Source organism: Calidris pugnax, unplaced genomic scaffold (genome assembly GCF_001431845.1).
Source record: "Calidris pugnax isolate Ruff unplaced genomic scaffold, ASM143184v1 scaffold127, whole genome shotgun sequence".
Classification (NCBI taxonomy): Eukaryota; Metazoa; Chordata; class Aves; order Charadriiformes; family Scolopacidae; genus Calidris; species Calidris pugnax.
The window spans coordinates 3,176,025-3,184,787 of record NW_015090883.1 but is presented as its reverse complement, the minus strand read 5'-3'; the positions used below and the strand labels follow the sequence as shown (position 1 = coordinate 3,184,787).

Sequence of the window (8,763 nt, the reverse complement as noted above, 5' to 3'; positions counted from 1 at the left end):
TTAACAAAAAATAAATAAAAATAATAATAATACGAGGAGTTGAGACAAGTGTGAGCTGTTGCCTTATTGGCGTATTCAAGAGCTGCTTCCTGTTGCTTTATCTGATGAAGCCGTTTTTCTCCTCAGACGCAGACACGGGTTTCACTACCCATGGCATCACTGCGAAACTGCGACATGGGGACACATGGCTGCCTGGGTAAGTGTTCAGAATCTAAGAACTCAGATATACAGCTTGTGTTCTGGTGCAGATTTCAACCTGGCTCTCTCTTAATGCTGTGCTGACATCATACAACAACAAGGAGGGACACAAAAGGGGCTGGGAAAGATTTCTTCGGGAGAGGGAGTGTTTCACTCCCAGCACAAGTGAAATGTGAGACAAAAGGGCAGATGGCATCAAAAGGTTGAATTAGGGTAGACATGCCGGCTTGATTTATTTTTGTAATTGTTGCCATCATCAAAATACCTGTCGCTTAGGAGAGAGGGGAAGGATGGAGAAGAGTGTTTGGGGGTCAGTTTTCAGGATTTTGAGCTGTCTTCACTGCAAAAAATGCCTCAGGCCTCACAGGGGGTTATAGCCAATAGCTCTGCTGTTATTGTTCTTTAATATTTTACAGCACTAGCAAGGTACTCATGAGGAAAAGTGCAGTTCATTTGAAGTAAAAATGTCCATGTTACTGAAAGGCATATTTCAACTCTCCTGAACTTTAAAGTTTCTTCAGAATTAAGTTTTGAGATCTGCCCATTAGGAAAAAAGATCCAGCTACGGGAGGTCCTTGTCAAGGTTCCCTTGACTTGGGGAAGTCGGATTGGCACTATAACTTACTTTGGGAACACAAAGCAATCTACCTTGTTGAAATCGCTTTGAGAGAAAAAAGAAATCAAGAAACCATCTGTCCTTCCAGCTTATGGCTCATATACAGTAACACCAGTACAGCAGCTACTGCACTAGTTTACTCAACATTGCTTTCTCCCTCTGAAACTTAATAAAAAACAAAGTACATGTAAAAACTTACCACTTTATAATGAATATTACTTACAGCAACTTGCCATTTCATGAAATTGAATTTGTAATAAAGGGGAATGTATCAGTTGCAGATGTTTCCAAAATTATACTGGTGTTTATTAGCTAATGGAAGATTTTATTTTTTTAAATTACTGACTAAACTTTTCTGTTAATTAAACAATTTCCTTACAGTCTTCTTCATCTTTCCTAATTTCCCAAACTACAGCAGAATTCAAGTATCTGACTCTTCCATTCTTCCCTTAGAAAGTTGTTTACAGATAACTGTATGGAATATCGTTTGGTATTTGTGCTTATGAAAGTATATATTTATACTCACTTTGTTGCTTTCAAAATGTCATAAATGGAGAGACTGCATAAAGCCCTCTGAATCTGAAATGTAGGAATGCATCAATACAAATAAACGTGTAATGAGCACTTTCAGAAACGTTCACCAGGTTCCTTTACAGGCTTGTTTGCATACAGTTCTTGAAGCATAGCATTTGCTAATCCATTTCACTAAGTTTAATGTCTGACTAACTTTTTTCAGAGTTCTTGTATGGCAGGTTTTCTGTAGCAAAATGATAAAGAGACAGGGACAACGATAATCATTTAATAATGTGGCTAAAAGATAAAATTACTGTTGAGATTATATCTGATACCAAAACAAGTCTATAAAATAAGTCACAAGTTTACAGAATTAGTCACAATGGGTTTGGACCATGAAAGTCAAACCAGACTATGTCCTCGATAGTTTTTTAGAAAAAAATTAACAATTGGGGAAAATTATCAAACATTGTGTTTTAGGGTAGCTGTAAACCAATACCAGCAGGTACGCTCAGTAGCTGAGGGAAAACCTGGGAATGCTTCAGACCACACCTTCAGGTAAGACATATCATTTTTTGCATTGCATAATCCTAATTATCAGAAAAAACCTAAGCAAGGGAGTATGATATGGACCACATACCCTGAGATAAGGCCCCAGGTAACTAAAGAAATGTGTTGTAATCAGAGCAAAACAATGCTTTCTCCTTTTATGTTTCTGTGCAAGAAACTGCAGCCCACATTGTGGTACGCCGCATTTGCTGGCTTGTTGACACACTTCAGTATAGGTCATCAGTACGTGCCAGAATGATACACTTCTTATTATTCTTATTGAAAGCATGGCCTCATGTAAAAGCTGGGACATGGATATTACTTGAGGAATTTCAGACAGCTTCCACGGCTTTGTTCATAGAACCTATTGATGATATTGATTGAAAAGAAAACCATGGGGTACAGTGGCCTGTGAACAAGAAGGACAGAAAAAAATTGCCAAGGTGGCCAATTTCACCTGGTCTCAACTCTCTTCTTTGAATCCCATCTTCAGTGTCCCAACCTGCCATTAGGCAGTTGTATCTTAGATATTAGTTCCTTAAGGCAGGTGGCAGAAGACCAAAGCAAGGTCTTTCCCCAAAGAACATGCTGTATATTCAGGCAAGTGCAATATAAGGACAAGTGTTTTACATTATAATCAGTGATATCAACAGAGGAAAACTTGTAGAAACTGAGCTGAAAAGAGAAAGCTGAAGAAAAAAAGGGTGGGCGGAGTGAAGAACTTGGCATGTTGGTCTGTGAGTAGGTATGAAAGAGCTGATAAAGGTAACTGTAAGAGGAGCTGTTGTGAGTAACAGGGAGACAAGTTGGGCGCTTGTAAGGATGATGAATCTGTAATATAACAAGTCAACTAACAATGGAGAAAGAGTTTGTGGGGGAGGGAGAAGGAATTCCAGTTTCTCAGTCACGCGACTAGTAAACACTGCCTCATACTCTTGCTACACTACACACATGCTTCTGAAAGGGCACGTTTCCCTGTTAGACATGAAGAGACCTGTCATAGGAAAAGAAATGCTAAAATGTGATTAGGAAGAAGAGGTAGGTATTTTATCTTTTACTCATCTGTTTGCTTTGCTTTTGTTGAGAAGTGGGTCATCAAAACCCTGGGATCTAGTTTCTAGAACTAGGTTTTTAATTCATGATTCTTATCTATACTGGTAAGCTTACGATGACCTGTTTACTGTGTGGTTTTATTAAACCACACTGAAAAGCAGATTACTTATGTTTTTTTCTGAAATACAGATGCTGCGGTTTTTTAATTAGTCATCTTGTAAGTGAAGCTGCTCAATGGACCAAATTGGCAAGTCCTTCTCAAGAATTTTCCTTGTGTTTTAAGCCCATGAATGAATTTAGCTCTAACTGTGAAAGTTAGCCAACTTGATTAAATAAAGCAGTGGCTGGTAAAATTAAATATGTGCTTTTTGACTAGTTTTGTCTCTGAATATGCATGAAAGTTAGTTTTTTGTGGAAAAGAGATCCAACAGAGGCAATTAACTCTGGGCAACAACAAAGGCAAGTATCTGGGTTTCTCTGGTAAACCCACAAACCTACACACACACATCAAATTGATAAAAGGCAAAATGAATTTGCCTATGACAGGGAAAAAGCCCTGCACCCGAGCTGTCTTCAGTTTGAACTGTTTCCTGTGTGGGAGCAGTGTAGACAGTAGACTGCTCGCTCTCCACTCTCTTCCACCTCCTCTGCTGGCGTCTAGGCTCAAACCACAAATTAGTTATCACAGGCAGATGTTATTAGTTAGAGAGGCAGTCTGTGAAGGAGTTGGTGTATTTGGGAGTAGAACTGGACCACAGCAAGTATTCCCGATTCTCATATTTCCTGAACTTAACAATTACGTATTTGGTGGAGAGAATTACTGAGTGTCAGAGCTGTGACATTATCGGTGGGTACCGGCAGTCTCATGGCTATGATTTTACACCCTGTCTTACTTAAAGGTCAGCTCTTCTAAGAGCTTCTAACAGTCACACATGCAACTCCTCCAGTCCCACTGCTTTAGTCAGGGCTGCCCTTTTACTGGTATTTTCATGGTGAAGGTGTTGACACCCACAGCCCTGGTAGTGCCTAAGATAAGCTTAATTGCTAATGATTTTATAAACTCATGCATGGCAACTGCAATTCGTACAGGAAAAAAATATAAATGAAAAATTGTACTCAGAGAATCTTAACCTCACATGAGTCTGATACCCTGGCAGATTCTGCTGTGCATGCAGGAACCCAGTAGCCTGCCAGGTTTCACACAAGGGTTCCTGGGACACACAGTGAGCTTTGCTGGAATAGCAATGCTGGAATAGTTGATGTTTTTTTGGGATCGCATACAAAGAAGGGGAGGGGAAGTGGGGAAGTGTGAGGATGCGACAAGGGAGTAATTCGCAACAAGGAGACATACCAGCCACACATTCTACTCTTCTGAGTAGATCCCAGCATCTAGTGGTACCCGAATCCTTGTCTTTCTGTCCTTGCCTCTCCATTCCTTAGAGGGGAGGAGGTTACTGCAGATAAAAAATCTATCATATTCATATGGCCAAAACCCTATTCTGCTCACCAGTATAATAGAAAGTGCACGCGTCCTGCTTCTGCTGTAGAAGCTTGCATCTGACTGACCTTGATCACCTTAGACATTTGGGGTACTCTTCTTATGCTCTCCAAAATGCAGGAGTGTTTAAAACTTTCAGTCTCGTACAAACACATTTTCTTTCTTCTAAAAAAAAAAAAAAGACACCAATCAAGAAGCCCATAAAAAACAAACAAAAATGTTGTTATAGCTGACGTTTCTCCTTTTTGGTAACAGAAGGCTGGAATCTTACCAACCAGGTCCTGAAGAACTAACAGAGGACCACCCATCAGACTACAGAGGGTTTTTTCTTGCATCCAGGCTGGAGTTAGCCCAAAGATACTACTGAGGGTGGACAATGAACAACACTGCTAAGTGCCATGATGATCACACCCTGGATAAGTATTTGTTTCCATTTGTGTACAGCGTTGTGATGATAATCAGTATTCCCATCAACTGCCTATCCCTCTACGCATCTTGCGTTCAGGTGAGGAAGAAGAACGAGCTAGCAGTCTACCTCTTCAGCCTGTCCCTGGCTGACCTTTTGTACTCTCTGATCCTGCCTTTGTGGATTGATTATGCCTGGAATGGAGATAACTGGAGGCTCTCTGCCTCGCTTTGTCGGATTTCTGCCTTCCTTATGTATATGAATTTCTACACCAGCACTGCGTTCCTCGCTTGCATTTCTCTTGACAGGTACCTGGCGTTAGTTCACCCCTTGAAGCTCCAGCGCTTGCGCACAAGAAGATTTTCGTTGATTGTCAGTGTAATTGTTTGGTTTCTGGAAAGCATCTTGAATTCAGTCATATTGGTGAAAAAAGAAGTATTCAATGATCCTTGCAATTTCACTAACCATACATTATGCTATGATAAATACCCCCTGGAATGGTGGCAGGCAGAGATAAATTTGTTCCGGATATGCTCAGGGTACCTGGTCCCTTTGATAATCATTGTGTTTTGCTACCATGAGATCTACCGAGTAGTGAGAGGTAATCAAGCCACAGTAGATGAAGAAAAGAAAAAAGTGAGGAAGCTAATTCTGAATATCACAGTTACTTTCATTGTTTGCTTCACTCCTTATCACGTTATGTTGCTTATTCGCAGCATCAAAGAACCTCACACCAGTGACCCACAGGTTTTGCAGTCGATGTATAAGGTTTACAGAATCACACAGGCTTTAACAAGTTTTAATTGCATTGCCGATCCCATTCTTTACTGCTTTGTGAGTGAAACTGCACGAACAGACATACTAAATTTGTTCAGGTGTTGCTTATGCCTACAAAAATGTGAGAGAGACCAAGGGAAACACCATGCTCCGTACAGTTCTGCTACAAAGGGCGTAACTTCCTGTGAAACAGAGACTGTCAGAAATGCCTGAGCGAGCACATTCAAGGCAACATTGGGTAACCTAAAGGGGAAAAAAAAGAAAATTCTTCCCCAGTCTGTACGTAGGAATTACCCCAAAAGTCACAGATACTAATCTAAGTATCTGGACCTAATAAGAACTTATTACAGGGTTAATGAAGTCAATGGAGCATCAACATGTATCTTTAAATCAGGCATGGTACCTAAACCAATGTCAACAAACAAACGCACAGTGAAGAATGATGACCACAACATGCTGACAAAATTACTGAGGATCCCTCACAGAACTGCCTCCTGTCACAGCTTGCCAGCCATCCCCTGTGCTGAGCATACACGTACTTGGATGGAGGAAGGGTGAAGTCCTCTTAACCAAGTCATTTGTTTTTCAGTTTTAGTAGAAACCCAAAGCTTAGCTGGGAAGGAACCCCCAAAGGGATTTTTTTAGCAAATCGGTACTGTGGCAGAAGTGAATAAAGCAAAGCACACACACACATGGAGAATCATTCAAATGATTCACTAAGGAGCAGACAGAAGATGGTAAATCTTCCCTCTAATTTCATGGTGTAATTTATGCTGCTATGATGGTTCCTGTATTTCAGTAATGACTCAAATTCTCCTTGGTTAAAATTCTTTACCACATGTAGACAGGTACTTACCTGTTCTTAAGCTTCTCAACTTTTGTTTTCTTTGGAAGATGTATGTTCTAATGTATAGCCATATGTCCTGCAGTTTCATTACAATATCAATATTGGGTTTCAGATAGTTGAAGATTTATTACTTCGAGTAATAAAAAAGTAAGGAGCAAAATTATATCCACCAGTGGTTTAACTTGGATGAAATTTTTCCTGATGTATGCAGGGAGGAAAGGGAAGGATTGAAAGGTGAGGTTCCATATCTCCACAACGTAAAGAACCAGCCTTTAGCCTTGCTTATTATGACTGAAATCTGGAACGTGGTTACATTTGCACAGTCTATACAGCAAGAAGGTTTATATCCATTTATTGGCATATAAAGCTGGAGGCCTCAGCTAGAAGTTCCAAGGCTCTCAGTCTGCCAGTTGTAAAAAAAAAAAAAATAATAATATGGAGGCCTCAGCTAGAGGTTCCAAGGCTCTCAGTCTGCCAGTTGTAAAAAAAAAATAATCAAACAACAAACCAACAAGCAATACTGACAAACCAGCAAAGAACACAAATGTACCAACAAACAATACTGACAAACCAGCAAAGAACACAAATGTACCAACAAACAATAAGACTGGCAGCAAAAGAACCCACATTTTGAAAGGGTTAAAGTTAGCACAAATGAAAAGTACAGCTGTGAATTCAGGCTCCTGCAATGGCTGTGTGGTTCCCTGGTAGCAGTGAGCACTTGACCCTCTGAAAGGAGTTAAAACACTGTGGAAAGTCTTTTTTTTTTCTCCTCTCCCAACTTTCTCACTTTTGTTCAGTTGCCAGGAAGAATGTTTGGTTATGGTGGTTGCCCAATTTCATAGAGAAAAATATTTTCTTTCCATCAAAAAAATCCCCTCTAGCAAATCCGTGTAGTGGACACTAGAATACTTCTAGGTCTGACATTATACTTGAAGGATGAACATACAGTGATCACAAGCAACATGGAAATTCTTCTGAGAAGATCTTTCTGTGTGTAAATAACAAATCTCTCCATTACAAAGAGCCACTTCAATTGTTCTCATGAGTTCCTGTTTGTGTCTATTTATACTTTCAATTAATTTCACATTCCAAGAAGGGAACTTGAAAGTCTGAGGAGGCTGGGCTTGTTCAGCCGAGAGAAGAGAAGGCTTTGGGGAACCTAATGACAGCCTTGCAATACCTGCAAGGAGGGTATTGAGAAGATGGAGCCAAGCTCTTCACAAGAGTGCACCGCAGGAGGACAAGAAATCACATGCCTAACTTGAAGCAAGAAGTATCAGAGGACTGACAAGCAGTGGAGCAGATTGCACCAAGATGTTCCACACACTCCATCCTGACATGTTTTCAAGACCCAACTGAACAAAGCCCTGAGCAACCTGGTCTCGCCTCAGAGCTGACATTCCTTTGAACAGAAGGTTGGACTAGAGTCTTCCTGAGGTCCTTTCCAACCAGAATTGTCCTGTGATCCTATGAACTGTGTATGTCACTATTCTAGCTGTTGCCTCCCGCTCTAAAATAGTATGTTTCTTTCCCCCCATTGTTTCCATTTGCTGGATTTTGTTTTGTTTTGAGGTGGGTTGTTGTTTTTTTTCTGTAATACCTTCTTATGTATTATGAAGGAAGAAGTATGCAGTCAGCAGTGCAAGTTACTTTGCCACAAATTTGTCCCTGTCCTGACCTATGTGTTTAGCAACAGAATGTGAAATTTCACTGCAGCACTGGAACAAAAGGGGAACCAAGCTTCACCGTAACTTCGTGGAAAAAAGAACTCAGTGGTTCATTTCTTGACCTTTCACATGCCAGAAAGGTTGGAAAATTAATTCCATTGGGGTTTTTACTTTGTTTCAAATAAAGAGTAATGAAAACTAAAACTAAGCAACAAAACTGAGTCAAATTTAACTTGTGCGACAAGGAGTAGTGAGAGCTGGCTGCTTTGCCAGGGACGGGGAGCCAGGAGGTGAGGGTGACAGCCAGGCAAGCTGGGCAGCATCCTCACTGAGAAGCCAGGCAGTGCCCCATCACCCCAGTGAGGCACACAGAGCAGGCCCAGTAACCAGCATTGCCCTACAGTTCACTGATCACCAGACAAATCCACAGTGATGAGGCAGGTCTGAGGTCAAGCCAGGAAGCCAATAAGGATGGCAAGGTCAAGATCAGCAAGGTACGAGGCCAGGCACAGCCACACAATGTCAGCATTGGACTTCACATGGCCAGCCAAACCCCAAAGAGGCAGGAGAAGACACTGCAAACCCATTTGGTAAAGGGCCAAACTCTTCGGGCCCTGACCCTGTGCAAAGAGCTTA

The 8,763-nt window shown here is 41.0% G+C and overlaps 1 protein-coding gene across 2 annotated transcripts; it reads left to right on the top strand.

The window, feature by feature from the left end:
• The first annotated feature begins 148 nt into the window (after positions 1-148).
• GPR65 (G protein-coupled receptor 65) lies at positions 149-6,824 on the top strand. Of its 2 annotated transcripts, XM_014947002.1 has the most exons (3): positions 158-196; positions 1,808-1,885; positions 4,683-6,824. In XM_014947002.1, exon 3 carries the CDS (start codon positions 4,804-4,806, stop codon positions 5,821-5,823), a length of 1,020 nt encoding a protein of 339 aa, XP_014802488.1. In that variant the 5' UTR covers positions 158-196; positions 1,808-1,885; positions 4,683-4,803; the 3' UTR covers positions 5,824-6,824. The 2 variants fall into 2 exon arrangements, with proteins under 2 accessions (XP_014802489.1, XP_014802488.1); XM_014947003.1 differs by lacking the exon at positions 1,808-1,885 and having other exon boundaries at positions 149-196.
• The last annotated feature ends 1,939 nt before the right edge of the window (positions 6,825-8,763 follow it).